The sequence below is a fragment of the Panthera leo genome, chromosome A1 (genome assembly GCF_018350215.1).
Source record: "Panthera leo isolate Ple1 chromosome A1, P.leo_Ple1_pat1.1, whole genome shotgun sequence".
NCBI lineage: Eukaryota > Metazoa > Chordata > Mammalia > Carnivora > Felidae > Panthera > Panthera leo.
The window spans coordinates 109,216,073-109,235,846 of record NC_056679.1 but is presented as its reverse complement, the minus strand read 5'-3'; the positions used below and the strand labels follow the sequence as shown (position 1 = coordinate 109,235,846).

The 19,774-nt window shown below is 39.6% G+C and overlaps 1 protein-coding gene across 1 annotated transcript in view; it reads right to left on the bottom strand.

The window, feature by feature from the left end:
• Nucleotides 1-11,258: 11,258 nt before the first annotated feature.
• Nucleotides 11,259-19,774, bottom strand: part of SLC22A4 (solute carrier family 22 member 4) — a 39,982-nt gene continuing 31,466 nt past the window's right edge. The window contains exons 7-10 of the mRNA XM_042934701.1: nucleotides 18,078-18,292; nucleotides 15,325-15,507; nucleotides 13,713-13,848; nucleotides 11,259-11,595 (exon numbers count right to left, since the gene is read on the bottom strand). Coding sequence (XP_042790635.1) covers nucleotides 11,520-11,595; nucleotides 13,713-13,848; nucleotides 15,325-15,507; nucleotides 18,078-18,292 — 610 coding nt within the window. The 3' untranslated portion in view covers nucleotides 11,259-11,519. The remainder of the gene's footprint in view (nucleotides 11,596-13,712; nucleotides 13,849-15,324; nucleotides 15,508-18,077; nucleotides 18,293-19,774) is intronic.

Below are 19,774 nucleotides of genomic sequence, written 5' to 3'. Positions count from 1 at the left end.
CACACTTTAGTGGGGGGATGGTGAAACTGATGATAAACTTGTGAAAACAAATATGAATTTCTAGTAGTGGTAAGTGCCAAGAAAAGATAGAAGAGAATGACAGTGTAAAGAGTGACAATCAGTGGGTGACTACCTTAGATTGAGTGGTAAATGAATATTTTTCTGAGAAGGTGATAGCTAAGCTGAGACGCAAGGCATCACAAGGAACCTATCACGTGAAGATCTGGGAAGAGAGTGTACCAAGCAGAAGCACAGCAAATGCTAAGTCTGCAAGGAAAGGGCATGTGCTTGGGGGTGTTGGAACAACAGAGGGAAGACCAGCGTGACTGGAACATAGTGATCAAAGCTAGTAGTGATGGGACATAAGGTCAGAGACATTGGAGGGAGGCCAGTTTGTATGGAGACCAGATCATCTAGCGCCCTGTAAACAGTGGCAAGGAGTTTGGATTTTATTATAGGTGCGATGAGGAACTATCAGAGTATTTTTAAGTAGAGAAAGAAAAACGAGTGGTTTCTACCATAAAAAGAGCACTCTGGTTGCTATACCAATTGACTGGAGAGGACAAGAAAGAAAAACAGGTCAACTGCTTAGGAAGCCAGTGTGGCACCACAGGTCAGAGCATATGATGGCCTGAAGTACAACAGTATCTGTGAAAGAGATGAACGGATAAATTCAGAATATATTTCGGAAGCAAAAGGTAACTTGACTTACTATGGGATATGGGCAGGAGGGGAGGAAATTAAGGACGAATCCTGGAGTTTTGGACTAAGCAACTTGGTGCCAATTTTTAGAATGAGGAAATTGATGGGGTGGGTGGGGGTGTGGGAAATTACAAGTTTTACTTCCTTTTAATTTTTTAAAAAGTTTATCACGGTAAAATACACATGACATGAAATTATCATCTTGACCATTTTAAGAATACAGTTCAGTGGCATTAAGTACATTCACATTGTTGTACGACCATTCCTGCCATCCATCTCTAGAACTCTTTTGATGTTGCAAAACTGAAACTCTGTCCCCATTAAACACTAACTTCCCACTCTCTCCCTTCCCCCAGCCCTTAGCAACCATCCTTCTACTTTCTGGTTCTATAAGCTGGACCACTCTTGGTACCTCATATAACTGGAATCCTACAGTCCTGTGTGTCCTGGTGTGACTGGCTAATTTCATTAAGCACACTGTCCACAAGGTTCATCTGTGCTATAGCATATGTCAGAATTTTCTTTCTTTTCAAGGCTGAATAATATTCCACTGTATGTATAGACCACAGTTGGTTCTTTCATTTATCTGTCAATAGACACTTCGGTTGCTTCCATCTTTTGACTACTGTGAATAGTGTTGCTATAGGAACATGAGTATATAAATATCTCTTCAAGTCCATGCTTTCAGTTCTATTAAGTATATACTAAGAAATGAGATTGCTGGATTGCATGGCAATTCTATTTTTTTTTTTTTTTTTTTTTTTTGAAGAACTGCCATGCTGTTTTCTATAGGGAACTGCACCATTTTCCATTCCCATCAACATCACACAAAGGTTCCAATTTTTACACATCCTCACCAACACTTGTTATTTTCTATTTTTCTTTAATAGCAGCCATCCTAATGAATATGAGATGATGTCTTATTGTGGTTTGGATTGGTATTTGCTTAACGATTAGTGATGTTGGGCATTATGTTATGTGCTTACTGGCCATTTGTGTATTTTCTTTGAAGAAATGTCCATGAAGTCCTTTGCTCATTTTTTTTTAATTGAGTTGTTTGTTGTTGTTGTTGTTGTTGAGTTGTAGGAGTTCTTTATATATTTTAGATATTAACTTCTTATCAGATAGGTGACTTCCAAATATTTTCTCCCCTTCCATGGTTGCCTTTTCACTCTGTTGATCATGTCCTTTTATGCACAAAAGTTTTAAATTTTGGTGTAATCCAATTTATCTATTTTTTTGTTTGTTGCCTGTGCAAGAGGTATACTTCAAATATAAAAATAAACTTATATGTAAGTATATTAATATTTTAAACTTGTATTTCAGTATAAGTTTGGAGATAGTTGGATATGTGAATATGAAGTTCATAGGAGACCTCTCATAGGAGAGGTCAGAATGAGATATAAATCAGGGAGTTATCTGCATATGGATGGTATTTAAAGTCATAAGTCTGGAAGAAATTAACCAAGAGAAAAGATACATAGGAACATTTGGTCTCCTTATGAGATAAGATGGGATATGAGTCATATTGGAGTAAGATTCCATAGGAAGATATCAGGAGACTTTGTTAAATTTGGATAATATAAGTTATTGATGATCTTAATCTTCTGAGCTAGATGCCAAGTTAGGGTGGAAATTAGTCCTGATCAAGTATCCATCCTCTTTGCTGTTGCGATGTTACAATAATAATAATATCAATAGCCCGTGACATCATTTAGTCCTCACATCAGTTCTATGAGGTAGATATTCTCATTGTCCTCACTTTACAGCCAAAGGGAGGTTCAATAATTTATGCAGTTGCTCTGGTTAGTATGTGACAGGTCCCAATTAAAACTCTGGTGGGTCTACCTCCTTGCCTACACTTTTAATTATTAACGCTACATCTCATTATGTTTAAAACTGAAATCTAACCTTTTGCCCATGCCAAGTGACCGCATTCAGTCTCCTCAGGTTTCATATAAACATGGTCACGTCCTTGGTGAATAGTCTAAGAGAGATGGGGCAGATTCTGACACCTTAGGCTGATCTGCACTCTAGCTCTAGATCTTAACACTGTGCCAGGTTCTCATACACCTTAAATAAAGAAAAAAAGTGGATGGACACAGCATACTAGCACAACAGAAGTTGTCATGTTTTTTTCCCTTTCCTCTTTGATACTATGGTCCTTTGGCTCAGTCAGTCTCAGTTCTTCCACTGTCTTGTCATTCTGTTCACCTGAACTACAAACCCCAAATCCAACCAGGTGTGCATTTCACTCCTACCCTGGGATATTGGAGAAAAATCACACAACCATGTGAATTGGCGTCTCTACACATTTCCATTTCCAATCACAGCTGGACCCTCAACCCATTCGTCACTCTCCCAGCCGACACGTTCCTCCAACCCCTCGGTGATCTCCCCTCTCTTGTATCTTTTTTTAAGTTTATTTATTTTGAGAAAGAGAAGAGAAGAGAGAGAGAGAGAGAAAGAGAGAGAGAGAACCAGCAGGGGAGGGGCAGAGAGAGGGAGACAGAGTCCAAAGCAGGGTCTGCACTGACAACAGAGAGCCCAATGTGGGGCTCAAACCCATAAGCCACAAGATCATGACCTGAGCCTAAGTCGGAGACTCAACCGCTCAACCGTCTGAGCCACCCAGGTGCCTGTCCCCTCTCCTGTATCTTCATTCAGCATCTTGCATTGAGAGTGAAGAGTAAAATGGTTTGAGTAAACAAAAGGCCCAGAGTTAGGTGACTGAATTGAGGGGATCATGAAGTATAAACTGGAAACAAAAGGAACCAAGGTCAGAACTAAAGGGTTGTGAGGAAAACAAAAGATACTGGAATGAGGCGGAGTTACTGTGATTGTTGACAGGGATGAGGGTGTGTCCTTGGCAGTGAGGGACTGAAGTACAGGTAAAGGTCAAGTACCCTGAAGCTGAGGTAGGTGTACAATTACTCATGCTCCTGAGCACAAAGTCATCAGTGTCTCAGACTGGGTTCCAGAGAGCTCACAGAATGTGGATAAGCAACTGGGCAGATTGTTGGTAACAACAACCATAAGGGTACAGCATTAACCTTGAAGGAGGTATTTCATGTACGTGAAGGAGAAGGGGTTCTAGTTTGGAACCGCCAGTGAACATCTAGGTAAATGCCGAGAATTCACCTGGCTCTGAATTTCACAGGAAGTGGGAAATAAATAGCCTCAGTGAGACAGGACCAGAAAGGAAGTGAGGTGCTCAGGGGGAAGCTAGGTCTCTGTCAGGGTGAGGATGTGGAGAAAGCACCCAGAGATATACTTCAAGGAGGACAGATGTTTGTCCAGAGTGGAACAGAATGGCAGGAAGGCAACAGAGGGAGCGTGAAATGGTGGGCTTTGCAGGGACAGGAGCACAGAGGGAAGTTAGAAGGAGAGTGTTTGACAAGGAAGGTAAAATTTGCAGCATTAGATAAAAGTCTCACGGTTCTCAAAATCAGGTTGAAGACTTCTGTGCCAAACTGAGACACTGATAGTTCACATCCTTATAATTTGTTTACAAGTCCTCATAACTTTTTATAAGCCATTTGGCGGTCTGTTAAATAGAACCCCAGTGATGAGGTAATTTGCTTCAGCAGAGCAAGTGTGGCTTGGTGAAACCAAATCAGGGTAGACGTAGGTGACAGCTGCTCAAGCAGAGAGGAGAGGTATAAAAATGCCCGGGTCTGGGGCACCTGGGTGGCTCAGTCAGTTAAGCGTCCAACTTCCGCTTAGGTCATGATCTCACGGTTTGTGAGTTTGAGCCTCACGTCGGGTTCTGTGCTGACCACTCAGAGCTTGGAGCCTGCTTCTGATTCTGTGTCTCCCTGTCTCTCTGCCCCTCCCCTGTTTGCACTCTGTCTCTCGCTGTCTCCCCAAAATAAATCAACATTTAAAAAAAAATTTTTTTTTTTAAAAGCCCAGGTCTGGATAGCAGAAAATGACTTTGACCTGAGTTTCAGCTCCACAGAGCTCAGCCCCAGGTCAGGGCACTGGGCTAGCTGCCAAGGCCACACAGACAGGAATTTATAATTTGGCTAGACTGAGCCCACTATGAGCAAGAATTTTGTATTCTTCATGTTCTTCATCTTTGGTCCCTGAGACCTCATACTTAGTTGACACTTAATAAAAGTTTATATTTTTTAACTTCTTTATGATTACAAAAGTAATATATTTGTGAAACATTTGTGAAGTATGGAAAACTACAAAAAGGAAACTAAAACAGAAGTCATCTAAAATCCCCCACCCAGACATACTTACTGTTAACACTTTGAAATATTTCCTTCTAGTTGTTTTTTTTTTTTTGTATTTTACACATATTTTGTTCAAGCATGCATTCATTATTTGGTTAATACTATTACATACTATTTTTTAATACTTGCATTATATCACAAGTATTTTATCATATTATTAAAAATAGTTCTTAGGGGCACCTGGCTGGTTCAGTCATGACAACATGTGACTCTTGATCTCAGAGACATGAGTTCGGGCCCCATGTTGGGTATAGAGATCGCTTAAATAAATAAGACTTGAAAAAAAATTCTTAAATACTGTTTTTAAATGCTGAATAATATTCTTTCAAAAAAACACACCATTACTGATTTATTTAACTGTATCCAACTTAACTTTTTTTTTATTGTGGTAAAAAAACATAACATTAAATTTTGCCATCTGCACCATTTGTAAGTGTACTGTTCAGCAGTATTATGCATATTTTCATTGTTATGAACAGATCTCTAGAACTTCTTCATCTTGCAAAACTGAAACCCATGGAACGCTAACTCTCCCTTTTCCCTGCTCTTGTTAACCATCTTTCTACTTTCTGTTTCTATGATTTTGACATTTTAGATACTTTATGTGAGTGGAATCATACAGATTTGCCCTTTTGTGACTGGCTTATTTCACTTAGGATAGTGTTCTTGAGGTTCATGCGTGTTACAGCATGCAGCAGGATTTCCTTTTTTTCCCCCAACGCTACATAATGTTGCATTGTACATGCACACCACATTTTCTTTATCTATTCATCTGTTGATGAACATTTGGGTTGCTTCCAGTTCTTAGCTTTTGTAAATAATGCTGCATGAGTGTGCAAATAGCTCTCCTAGAGTCTGCTTTGAACTGTTTTGTTGAGTCATATTGTCATTCTATTTTTAAATTTTTGAGGAACCTCCATATTGTTTTCCATAGTGGCTCCACCATTTCACATTTCCACCAAGAGTTAACAAGTATTCTAATTTCTCCACATCCTTGTCAACACTTGTTTTCTGCTCTTTTTATAGCAGCCATCCTACTGGGTATGAGATGGTATCTCGTGGTTTTGGTTTCCACTTATCTAATGATTAGTGACGTTGAGCACCTTCATATGCTTGCTGGCCATTTGTACATCTTCTTTGGAGAATTGTCTATTCAAATCCTTGGCCCATTTTTAAATCAGACTGTTTTTGTTGTTGAGTGTAGAAGTTTCTTTTACCTTCTGGATAGTGATCCTTTATTAGATATATGATTTGTAAACATGTTTTTTCCTTCCATAGGCTGCCTTTTCGCTCTGTTGCCTTTGACACTCAAGTTTTTAAGTTTGATATAGTCCCATTTGTCTATTTTTGCTTCTCTTGCCAATGCTTTTGGTGCCCTGTCCAAGAAACCATCCCCAAATTCAGTACCCTGAAGTTTTTCTTCTTAGAGTTTTTTAGGTCTTACATTTAGGTCTTTATTCTCAGTTAATTTTTGTATTATAGTGTAAGGTATGGATCCAACTTTTTGCATGTGAATATCCAGTTTTAACAAAGCCATTTGGTGAAGAGACTGTCCTTTTCCCAATGTGTAGTGTTGACACTCTTGTCTAAAATAATTTCCCCATATACGTAAGGGTTTATCTGGGATCTCTATTCTCTTATGTTGATCTATATATCTGTCTTTATGCCACTACCACACTGTCTTGAGTACTGTTGTTTGTAGTATATTTTGAGGCTGGAAAGTGTGAAGCCTCCAACTCTGTTCTTTTTCAAGATTGTTTTAGCTGTTTGGGTTCCCTTGAGATTCCACATAAATCTTAGGATGTTTTTTCCTAGTTCTGTAAAAATGCCACTGAGATTTTGACAGCAATTGCATTGCATTTGTAGATTACTCTGATTAGTTGGACATTTTAATAATATTTGAGTCTTCCACTCCATGAGCACAGGATATGTTACCATTTATTTATATATTCTTTGATTTCTTTTAGCAATGTTTTGTATTTTCAATGAATAAGTCTTTCACCTCCTTTGTTAGGCCATACTTAGTTTTTTAAAATTGCAAATAATAATGTAATAAACATCTCTGCATAAAGAGTTCATATATCTCTGACTATTTCTTAGTTGTGGAGTTAATAAATTAAAAAAAAAAATCCAGGAGTGCCTGGGTGGCTCAGTTGGTTAAGCATCTGACTCTTGATTTCAGCTCAGGTCATGATCTTGTGGTTTGTGGGATTGAGCCCTGCACTGGGCTCTGCACTGACTGCACAGAGCCTGTTTGGGATTCTCTCTCTCCCTCTCTCCTTGACCCTCCCCTACTCACTCACACACATGCTCTACCTCTCTCAAATTGAATAAACTTAAAAAAAAAAAAATCCAAGCATTCTAAGGCTTTGGAAATGCTTTGCCAATTTACTTTCCAGAAAAAATAATCCAATTTACACTCCCACCAGAAGAATATGAAAGTATATCTCCTCATACAATCATTATTATTGAACACTATCGTTTTGTAATCTTTGTTAGTTGCAAAATGGCAGCACATTGCTACTTCAATTAGTATTCTTTCAATTACTTGTAAAGCAGAATGCTTGTTTGGTATGTTTATTGGCCAACATTTTTTTATTTGAAAACTAGTAATTACTTTTGCCAATTTAACTATAATAATGACCATAATATATTTATTCATTATTGATTGATAAATTTATTTTATTTTGAGAGAGAGAGAGAGAGAGCACGAGAGCAGGGGAGAAGGGCAAAGGGAATATCAAGCAGGCTCCACACTTAGCGCCAAGCCCGACATGGGGCTCGATCCTATGACTCTGGTGGCATCATGACCTGAGTCAAAATCAAGAGTGGGACTCAACCAACTGAGCCACTCAGGCACCCCTATTTATTCATTTTTATTTTTTTTTAATGTTTTTTTACTTAAAAACTTTTTTTTAATGTTTATTTTTGAGAGAGAGACAGAGTGCAAGTGGCAGAGGTGGAGAGAGAGAGAGAGAGAGAGAGAGAGAGAGAGAGAGAGAGAGAACCTGAAGCAGCCTTCAGGCTCTGCACTATCAGCACAGAGCCTGACGCAGGGCTCGAACCCACGAAACGTGAGATCATGACCTGAGCCGAAGTCAGATGCTTCACCGACTGAGCCACCCGGGTGCCCCTATTTATTCATTTTTAGACAAATATTTCATCAAGTACCTGCTATGTGCCAACCACTGTTCTAATTTCTGGGGATACAGAAGTGCCCCTCATGGAATGTAAGCTCCAGGAGGAAGAAGAACATTTGAAAAAATGAAGAAGTAAATTAGTTAGGATGTTAGAGGGTGATAGGAACTATGAAGAAAAATGAAGCAGGGATGGGTGAGTTGAGGACAGACAGAAAACAGGATGCAATTTTAGACTGGGTGGTCGGATAAGTATTTAGGAAGCAGGTGACATATGAAGAAAGACATAGGGTGGGGACACACAGAATATGGCCCTATCAGTTGGTGAGCATATATAACTCCAAACTGGGAGCTATATATGTTCCAAACTAGGAGCTATATATCAAACTGGAGCATTTTTAGCATGAAAGGTTGTGGGGGGTATTAATAATCACCCTGGGCCAGCTGTGGCTCCTCTGGGAAAACTGAGACATGTAGTCGTCCTCTGTATAGATTATTGTAAAGACTTTGACTTTTTAAAAACTTGACTGATGTGGGACATAACTCACATAATAAAAGTATGTGCTGTGGGAGCATAAAGGGGGGAAGAAAAGCACCTGGCTGAGAGGAGAAGCTACTGGAAGGTTTGGAGTAGAAAAGTAACATGATCTCATTAAAAAAAATTTTTTTTTAAAGTTTATTTTAAGAGAGAGAAAGAGTGTCAGCAGGGGAGGAGTAGAGAGAGAAGGAGAGACAGAATCCCAAGCAGGCTCCATGCTGTCAGCCAGGGAACCGGATGTGGGGCTCTATCCCATGAACCATAAGATCATGCATGAGCAGAGGTCAAGAGTCAGATGCTTACCTGACTGAGCCACCCAGGTGCTGCAAGACATGAACTCATTTAGATCACCCACACTGCTATGCTGAGGATAGATTCAAGGAAGACAGGAGCAGAATTAAGGAGGAGGGACTAGTTAGGATGCTAACAGAATCCAGGCAAGAAACTAGATTCTAGAACATGTGGTGTAAGATTGGCTGCCAGTCTGAGATTACTATTCATAAGTGCAGGATAGTGCTTTGTACACCTAATTTTAAAAGTAGTTTCTAGAGGTGCCTGGGTGGCTTGGTCGGTGGCTTGGTCGGTGGCTTGATTTTGAATCAGGTCATGATCCCAGGGTGGTGGGATTGAACCCAGAGTCGGGCTCCATGCTCAGCGTGGAGCCTGCCTGAGATTCTTTCTCTTGACCCCTCCTTCTCTCTCTGCCTCTCTCTCTTTCTCTCTCTCTCTACCAAAATAAATACATAAACTTAAAAAAATAAATAAAAGTAGTTTTTAAAAATCAGCAATGCACCTTCAGTTTAATCAAATAGTATTTGGGCATGTATTGATCTACTTGATCTTTGAACTACCGAAAAGATAATCATGTCTGTACTTGTTGCCTTTATATAAATAGATTTTCAGAAGACATAAAGCACCTGCACAAACAGCAATAAAAGGTAATTATAAAATCCTCACTTTTCACATTTAGAAAAAGCTTTGAGAGCATTTAAAAATTTGAGAGCATTAAAAAATTTAAATTTTTTAATGTCTATGTATCAAACATATTCACCAAGCTAGATTTACAAAGTTTTTCAACTAAAATATTTATCAATGCTTGCTAAATGCAAGAAAACACTATGCTAAACAGATTTACAGAGGATAAAAAGACAAACAAGGTAATGTCCCTAGCCTCTGGAAAGCAATAAGACAAGAGCCCAACTGAGTAAGTGCATGAGGAGCACAGAGGAGGGAACAGCCACTACCGGTGGGAAGGAAGTTCAAGGAGAGCTTCTTGGGAGACACCGTGACCTGCTGTCTGTGGGACAGGCTACCTAGTTCCCAGCAAGGTAGGTGGAAAAATTATCCAGACAGGCTGCATCCATGGGGGAGACAAAAGCACTGGGTGGATGAAACTGTGCAAATGACATGACATAAACTATTCTAGGATATTCTAGTGGATTTTAAAGTAACAATCAAAAGCTAGGATCAGTGTGTCATGAGGATATAAAATATGTGTTAGAAATACAACAATAAAGAGAAAGAATTCAGGGTTAATCAGACAAGTTCAAGATAAGAAACTTGAAATAACATGGACCATTTATTAAAGAAGTTATATCAAAATTTCCTCTACAAAATATTTAGTGAAAATTTAATCTTGGGGATAAGTATTTTTAGGAGATGATGCCACCAAGCATCATATAAAAAACCAGAGCTACCTCCTTCTATGAGCACACTGTAGTGCTGGGGATGTCAAAGGCTCAGTTGCTTTTCACTGTGCTGCTGTTGCAGGAGCCACTTTCAGAGAAAGCATGCTGCCTCAGTCTCCAGGATTAACTCCTCGCTGTGTTATCATCTCAGCATGCCTAAAACATGCTGAGACAGAGACCTGACATTTATTTTCTGAGCTTATGATAACACATTACCCCATTAGTGACCATTATTTTTTATACTGCTCATTCATGGAACCAGATGCACCCCTGGTCAGAGAGAATGTAGCTGCATACCGTGCTTAGGAAGGAATCTATTAATGGAAAGAACTGTTTTAAAAGTCTTTCCAGATTGTTGGCTTGGACAGCCTTCTTCCTGAGTGCTGATGTCTCTTGGCCATGGGGCATACAAACCATCTTTACCAATCTAACTGGTTTGTGGCTTTCCTGATTATCTGTTTACTAGCAAAATACCTTTTCAACCAGTCTTAAGAAACAGAAAGTTCAATCATGTGCCTCAAAAGATCACAACAAATACAGACCATTCAAAACACTGTGAGTTATAGCCGCTGAATTTTAGCAGGGAACTGTCTGGGTTTCCTTCGTAAAGGCCAACAGGTCATATGAGCCGCATGTCAAGGTTTCTTGATCTCTTACCGTGTTTCACTTGTAAAACACTATTAATATCTGCCATCAATTCCCCTCAAAGGATTGTATGAAATTCTCTGGATAGGAATACTGCATATAATCATTTAGTTACAGCAATATATAGGTTCACTTCAAAAATTACTCTAATTTTGAATGTACTAGTTCACTTGTACACATACACACATATACTGTTATCACCTAATAGTTGTGTTAATACAAAGACATTCTTTTTATTTGAATAGTATTTGTATGTTTGAAAATGAAGGTTCATCTTTGTATGAATTTACCAGTCCTTGACCAGTGCATTTTTCAAAAAAATCTTATGAACCCATTTCATTGAATTAATTAGGAAGGTGGACTATCTAGAAATGGTTTGTTTTTAAAATAAGGGGATTATCTGGAAGAGTGGCTTGGAGTTTGCTATGTGACAAGCATTTCTCAACAGCAAAGTCATCTTAGTGTTAATCCTTAGGGTTGGTCCATTTCATCAGGAAAGACTTTGGTTTCTCCATAGAGTCTTATGCATCTGTTTTTCAGGTCACCAAATGGGGTGGAAATTTTATCAGAATGAAGTTATGAGAACTTTGGGATTTTCTTCTTTCTCCGTTGAATCTCTTGTGTTTTTCCTAAGTCTGAACCTGAAAATAAGATAAGCAGTAAAGAAAATTAGTCAAGACTCTTCTCCTTAAAATGCTAGAGGGATGCTGAAAAACATTTATCCAGTCAATGAACATAACTCTAGTAATAACTCAGGAGTCTAGAGTTTGTATTCTATAATTTTACAATTCTCCTCAGGAAAGGATCGAGTGGTAAACATGAAGTTCTTGGCAAGCTAAAGTTAATATTGAAATAGTCCTATCATTAGAAGAAACAACGTTTTGGGTACATTTTGTTGTACATGTTCCTTCAGGGACCAGAATCTACTCACATACAGATTTATGTTTTTCATGGCTTAATGTAAAGTCACTTTATCTTATGTAAACTCACAACAGCCATATGAACTATTCCTGTACAACAGACGCAAATACTGAGGTTCAGAGAAAGTTAAGTAATTTTCCCTAATTTATGCAATAGATTTGGGATTTGAAGCCAGACATTTTCACTCTAGAATCTAAACTTCTCCCACACTACCACTCATCTTTAATTGTTTGCCAGTCTGTGATACTGTATAAAGATATTTGGTTTTTGTCCCTGGTTCCTGACTCAGCGCTCCTAAATCCTTTGTCATTTCCTGAGTGATAGGGGAAATAGGACTGTCTTGTCTTTTGTTCTAATGAGGCAACTCCTGGTGGGTCAGTTGATAGCTTCAGAATGGAGACTGGTCACCAGAAACACTAGGCCTTGGTTAGCAGCCTGGAACTTTCAGCCCCACCCTCCAACCTCCAAGAGAAGAGAGGGACAACAGGTTGCATTAGTTATTGATCATGCCTCTGTGATAAAACCTCCATAAAACCCTCTGAACACTGAGGTTTGGAGAACTTCTGAATTGGTGAACACATCCATGCTCCAAAATGGCAGTGCTCCCCAGCTGCACAGGGACAGAAGTTTCCTGTATCCTGGACTCTTCTCGACCTCACCCTTTGCACCTCTTTGTACCTCACCTCTTCATCTGGTTGTTCATATGTATCCTTTATAATAAGCTTGAAATGGTAAGGAGAGTGTTATCCTGGTTCTGTGAATCATTCTGGACAATTACTGAATTTGAGCACAGGGGTTGTGGAAACATCAGACTCTGAAGCCAAGTTGGATAGAAGTGTGGATAATCTGGGGACCTGATATTTATCACCAGCATCTAAAGTGAGGGCAGTCCTATGGGACTGAGCTCTTAAACCTGTGGATTCTGATGGAAACTCTGGGTGGTAAGGGTTGGAATTGAATTAAATTACAGGACACCTAGTTGGGTAAGAAGTGGTTGGTATCAGGGCAAAAACTCTCATAAAATCTCACAGACAAAAAAATATATATTGAATTATTTTATTTTGTATCTCTTTATAAATATGGACAAGTATTGCTTTTCATGTATGTATCTGCCATTGAAATTTCCTTTTCTGTCAACTGCTTGTTGATGACCTTTGGCATTTTTCCTGCTGAGTTGTTTGTCTTTTTCTGACTGACTGCTGAGAGTTTCTTGTGTATTAGCTATATTAGCCCCAGGTACCTATTGTGTGTTGCAAATATTTTCCCCCTGGATTTTTGACCTTTGTTTTTAGTTATGGTTTCTTTTCTTGCTGTGCCAACAATTTCTAAAGTTTCACAATCAGACACAGCAATCTTTTCCTTTCATATTCTCTTTGCTTTTCATACCATATTCAGAAAGGCCTTCTCTAAGGTTATAAAAATATATATCTTTTCTTCTGGAACATTTATGATTTTACATTAATTGCTCTGCAATTTATCTTGATGTATTTTGAAGTAGGAGTCAAGTTTTTTTATTTATACAACATAGCTAGCTGAGTTCTCTAACACCTTTTACTGAATAATCTAATTTTCCTCACTGATTTTGAATAGCTAATTTTTAGCATATACTGCCTTATCATATTTTCTTGGATTTAATTCTGAACTCTATTCTATTCCAGGGATTTCTATCATACACCAGTATCACACTGTTTTAATTACCTTTGCTTAGTAATATGCTTTATTATCTGATAGAGCTACCCTCCATTTACCACCCTTCTTTTTCAGAAACTTCCTAGCTATTCTTGGATGTTTATTCCTTCTGAGGAATTTTGGTATCAGTTTTTAAAGTTCCACTTACCCTTTCACTTTCTGCATCTGCTCTAAGGTCTCTGGTAGAGTTACTCCAAAACTTTCAGGGAGAAAGAGGGTGATGATTCCAATCAAGACAGTCAGGCTGCCCATGAGGATGTAGGGCAGAACTCTGTTGTATGCACCTGTAAGGAACAAGAACATCAATTACATATAGGGATTCTTCAGACGCTCTTGGGAATCCTTTTCTCATGGTGAACAATGGTATTTGAGAGCAGTTTTAAATCTGAACATTGTCAGAAGGAAAAAGATATGTAAAATATCACAATCACAGTTTCTCTTTGGCAGATGTCATTGCCTTCATGATTTCCATACTCATTTACTTACATGATGCTGCACAAGGTCTTTCATGCCACTTCCATTCTCTAAGCCACTGTTTAACCATGTGTGACCCATGTTCCTTTGATGGAACTATTTGCCTACCAAGTTTTCCCTCTTACGGTGGAAGAAATTTGAGAGGAGGGATGAGAGGACATCAAGGAGAGAAAGCATATTGCAGGGACAGATACTAGCCATTATGACTGGTGTGACAAGCTGTGACCTTTGCTTTTGCCAGCAAAAGTGGGCTGCAGTGGACAGCTAGGTCCAAAGAGCCATGAGACTCTTCTTTTTTTTTTTTTAATAATATTTTTTTTAAAAGAGAGAGAGCATGAATGGTAGAGGGAGAGACAGAGAGAGAGAGAGAGAGAGAGAGAGAGAATCTTAAACAGGTTCCATGACCAACTCAGAGCCCGATGTGGGGCTCGATCTCACCGAGCCACCCAGATGCCCCTAAAGAGCCATGAAACTCTTACAGAAAAAAAACCTAAGTAATACGTTCAATCCAGTTTCAATCACTAAATGTTAGGCACCGTGAATTCTGCCTGGCTTTGGTTGCTTTCTGCAACATTTGCATGTCTTGGTTTTGTATGTAATTGTATGAGCCATTCCACCTCTTCCTTATCAGGCATTCCTTGGACAGGAGAATAATAGATCCTCACCTTGCTTCCCTTCTGCATACAGAGATTACAGAGGAACAACACACCCAAGAATTTTATTTGACAGAAAATGTTAAACTTGAATCTTCTGCGAGGCGTCTATGTCACTAACAGGAGTAGCTATTGTGGAATAGAAAGCTCTGTCTTGGATTCCTCTGTTTCTTAGGCACCAATGGTCCACCCTTTAGACCAAGTGAGCAGGGTTTGAACGTATAGGGAGGAAGAAAGGAGAAATGACACCATTCTATATAATAATGTGCTTTCTTAGGTGTTGTTCAGGGCAGCCATGTAGAGTATGTTTAAAACAAGAAAATGCTTCATTTTCTCTGTAAAGATTTAGAGTGTACCTTTCCTGGGGATTAATATATAGTCTTTGTGTGTGTGTGTGTGTGTGTGTGTGTGTGTGTGTGTGTATGTTTTGCAATAAAAAACAACTGAAGGGCTATTCACTGAAGTGTTAATATTAGCTCCTTTTAGTTCTAGGGCTGCGATTTGGGCTGCCCGAGAGTGAAGAAGTAAACTTGCACTTTTTCCAGTACCTTTTATGCTGTTAGCATTTTTCACAATGAAAAAGTTATTCCTTTATATTTAAAAAAAAGAACAAATTGACAAAATGCATCTCACCGAGGTAAACAAAGTAGGGAGCAATGATGCTGCCCACTCTGGAGGCCATGGATGTAACCCCCACAGCCATATTCCTGACCAGGGTGGGGTAAAGCTCTGCAGTGAAGACATACAGCATGGAGAAAGCAGAAGTAATTCCGAACTTTCCTAACATCGCCAGACCAATGGACAAGAAGTTGTAATCTGGAAAAGAGACCCAGTGTAAATAGAGGTGGTGGGGTTTTGGGGTGATGGTGGGGGTTCAGAGCTGACAGCCAAGAAAGAATTCTTGAAGACATCTCGGGTACAAAAAAGTGATTTTATTAAAGCATGGGGACAGGACCTGTAGGCAGGAAGAGCTACCTTGGGGTCATGAGGAGTTGCTAGTTACATACCCTCAGGTTGGGAGGGGGTTAGGGATAGAGTAAGTCTCTAAGGAATTTTGGAAGCAAGGTTTCCAGTCCCTTAAGGGACTGAGTGTTGTTACGAAAATAAGCCATTTATTACCATTTAGTAAAACCTGAGTCATGAGACGCTTCATATGTATATCAGGGGGCCATAAGCTTGGAGTATGATTGCCAGCATATATCTTGGGGGTGAGATAAAGGAAGTTACCAAAGGAATTTAAAAAATCTTTTTTAATGTTTATTTATTTTTGAGAAAGAGAGAGAGAGAGACAGAGCAGGAGCAGGGGAGGAACAGAGAGAGACGGAGACAGAATCAGAAGCAGGCTCCAGGCTTTGAGCTGTCAGCAGAGTCTGATGTAGGGCTCGAACTTACGAACCGTGAGATCATGAGCCGAAGATGGATACTTAACCAACTGAGCCCCCAGGTGCCCCAAGGGAATTTTTATATGTTAAAGTAGACTTACAGGACCCTGGGGTGTGGGGTGGGGCAGGAGAATGTTAAGCCAAGCAAAGGGTCTAGCAAAGGGTCATCATTGAGGCAGCTCCTAGAGGAAGGTCACTGCTGGTTTCCAGGACTTGTCAGTGGGCTGTAGGCAGTAAGGGAATCTAATTTTTCATTTGCCTTAACTTCCCTCATCACCATGGTAAGCACTTAAACCCCTTTCCTTTGTTCTTGGGTAGGCAGGAGTGTCTGAGGAATATCACACACATCCCATCCTGGGGTGGGTAGGTTACTGTTAGTCTGTACTTTGCCCTCAACTTGCCCCACACTCCCTCCTCAGAAGTGGTTTTAGAAGTGAGATTTTCTTAACTCAGTTGCTTTTGTTGTCCTTTTTGCTTGTTTGGGGATTGTTTTTATAGTATAAAGATATTCCTCAAGTAACACTTTTTCTTTAAATATCTTTTTCTTTTCTTTCTTTCTTTTTTTTTTTTTTAGGAGAGTGAGAGAGAGAGAGCATGAGAGGTAGAGGGAGACAGAATCTTAAGCAGGCCCCAAGCCCAGTGTGGATCCCAACATGGGGCTCAATCTCATGACCCTGAGATCATGAACTGAGCTGAAATCAAGACTCAGACATTCAACCAATTGAGCCCCTCAAATATCTTAATAATTAGACACAAACAAAGGTGGAGAGTGACAGGTTCCTTCCTGTTTTTCTGTACTGTTTTTCTAGATCATTTATTTCTTCAGTGACCTTTGTCCACTTTTATGTGTAACAACAGTTTCAGAGTAAGTTGTTAGCACGCTAATATAGTTAAATTTAATCCTCAAAGGGAAGAACCAATCCTTTTTATCCTGTTAATTATTAAGAAATATATATTTCTATGTATAATACTATGTATCAATGATCTATTGATAACATTTTAATAATATGATAAAGGTTGATATAAAGAGAAAAAAGAAGCAAATGTCTTTATGTGCTCTTTAACAACTTAAAGATTACAGACCATAAAAATCACTGGCCTAAGGGCGCTTGGCTGGCTCAGTCAGAAGAGCATGCAACTCTTGATCTTGGAGTCATGAGTTTAAGTCCCACTTAGAGATTACTTAAAAATACAACTTTAAGGAGTGCCTGGGTGACTCAGTCATTTGAGCATCTGACTCTTGATTTCAGCTCAGGTCATGATCCTTGGGTTGTGGGATTGAGCCCCACATTGGGCTCTGTGCTGACAGTGTGGTACCTGCTTGGGATTCTGCCTCTCTCCCTCTGCCCCTCTCCCCCAGCTCATGTTCTCTCTCTCTCTCTCTCTCTCTCTCTCTCTCAAAATAATGAATCAAATCAAATCTTAAAAAAAAAATCACTGACTTACACTGGACCTGGCAAGTACTACAAACTACAACACTGGAATATGTGCCTCACATAAAAGTACCAAGGGGATGATTGACAGTATTGTTCTTCCTCTCAGTGACTTCTGATTCTCTCAGGCTGACTCCTGTTTGGGCGGGGGAGGGGGGGGTGGTTGTTACGAACACAGGAAAATTATGTAGTTGTCTATCACTTATCTGATTGGATTGACTTATGAAGAACTTACGATCTAAAGGCTACATAACAACAGAGCACAGTGACAAATGATGAGTTTAGTCAAGGTGTGGAGCTTTTCTAGTAAGCTCTTTTTTTTAAAAATTTTTTTTAACATTTTATTTATTTTTGAGATAGGGAGAGACAGAGCATGAACAGGGGAGGGTCAGAGAGAGGGAGACACAGAATCTGAAACAGGCTCCAGGCTCTGAGCTGTCAGCACAGAGCCCGACGCGGGACTCGAACCCACGGACCGTGAGATCATGACCTGAGCCGAAGTCGGCTGCTTAACCGACTGAGCCACCCAGGCACCCCTCTAGTAAGCTCTTAAAATTGGTTAACTTCTTACCTTCAGGTACCAGTTGAATTAAGAGAAGCACACCTCCTCCCAAGAACAGTACTCCAGCTATGATATAGCGTCTGGGCAGGGTTTGCAACAGGAGCCAGGCTGTAATGTAGGCTGGAACTTCAATCAAGGCAGAGAGGAAACAGTTCAAATAGGCATCTCCATGTAAATTAGGAGCGTTGAGAGACAGAGCAAAGTAACCCACTGAGGTAAGCATCCTGCAAAACCACAGAAAAACACAAAAGTGATGAGAGGATGACCCGAACCACTCAATAATTCCATGATGGTCAAGAAATTGTCTAGATCTTTCTGTCCTACAAGTAGCCACTAACCACATATGGCTATTTAAAAGTAAATAAGTTAAAATTAAATAAAATTATAAATTCAATTCTTCAGTCATACTTGCCACACTTCAACCCACTTAATAGCTGCATGGGGCTAGTAGTTACTAAAATGGACAACTCAGACATAAAACATTTTCATCATTGTGGAAAGTTCTATTGGATAGCCCTAGTCTAGATATACCAACATTCAACAATACCTACCCTGTTCTAATGAATTTCAAATTTTGTTATTTCCTGAACAGCTTGTGTACATCCTCATTCCCTTACAACTACAATTTGAAGAAAGATTGTCAGTCATGTCAGTGAACATAAAATCCAGATTTCATTCTTATCAAAAAGAAAAACGAAGATACATAGGTAATACTATGGGATTCACTTACGGTAAATTCCTATCAATTTATTAAAACTCACTTTGAGGAAAAGAATGAAAGTCCCCATAATGGTTCAAAGTATCACACAGTACACACCCCATATCCCGTCATTACAGTGAATTTCCACATAACTGTGAAGCTTTTCTGTGCAAAAAACAACTGCCCTTTAAAGACTCCTCTGTGCAGAAATTTGCTTATTATTGACATGACCGAAAAGCAGAGGGCATTTGAAAAATGTTTTCAGGAACAATGTTGGATCTTTTTATACATATTCTACTGGGTTGGGTAGCACAAGGGCTAATGCAAAACAAAAGAAAAAATGGAACGTTATCAGTCTGAGGATTTTCGCGATGGTCGCATTTGGTAATAAGTACAATGCAGGCAAAACTAGGGACTAGTACTGGTTCAGTAGCACTCGAGATACATTTACACCAATGACATACACTGACATAGAAGAAGTAAGCAGGTGTAGAGTGAGGAAAGCCATGTGCTTGTGACACACTTGCTGTATCAAGTGGCATAATTGTCACTGATCTCTTCTAACTGCAAAACAGGATGGCCCTAAAAGCAGACTCACTGCAGTCTCTGAACCTACAATTTCTTGTGTTGCCCCTGTTGGGTAGGCAGGTCTTCTTTTCTCCTTCCTCACTTCTTGGTAGATACATCATCAAATCTAGTCTACAGACTCAACTCATTATTTCTATGCCTGAAAAATCACTGGGTAGTCTGCTATTGGCAAGGGTGAAAAGCTCATCAGAAGTCCGATGCAGTGGGGATGTTGTGACGTCACTGTTCAGCTGCCAGTCCAGCTTGGAGAAGCAGGAGCTGAATTACCCTCTCAGTCTCAGGCACCAGGAACATTAATGGTCTTCATCTCAACTACCCTAGGATTGGCAGACCCTTTCCATGTGGGCCACAGGACTGCAGACCTAAAGATTATCCCCTGTGACTTTTTTTCAGCATCCAGTTCTGTGAATTGAATGAA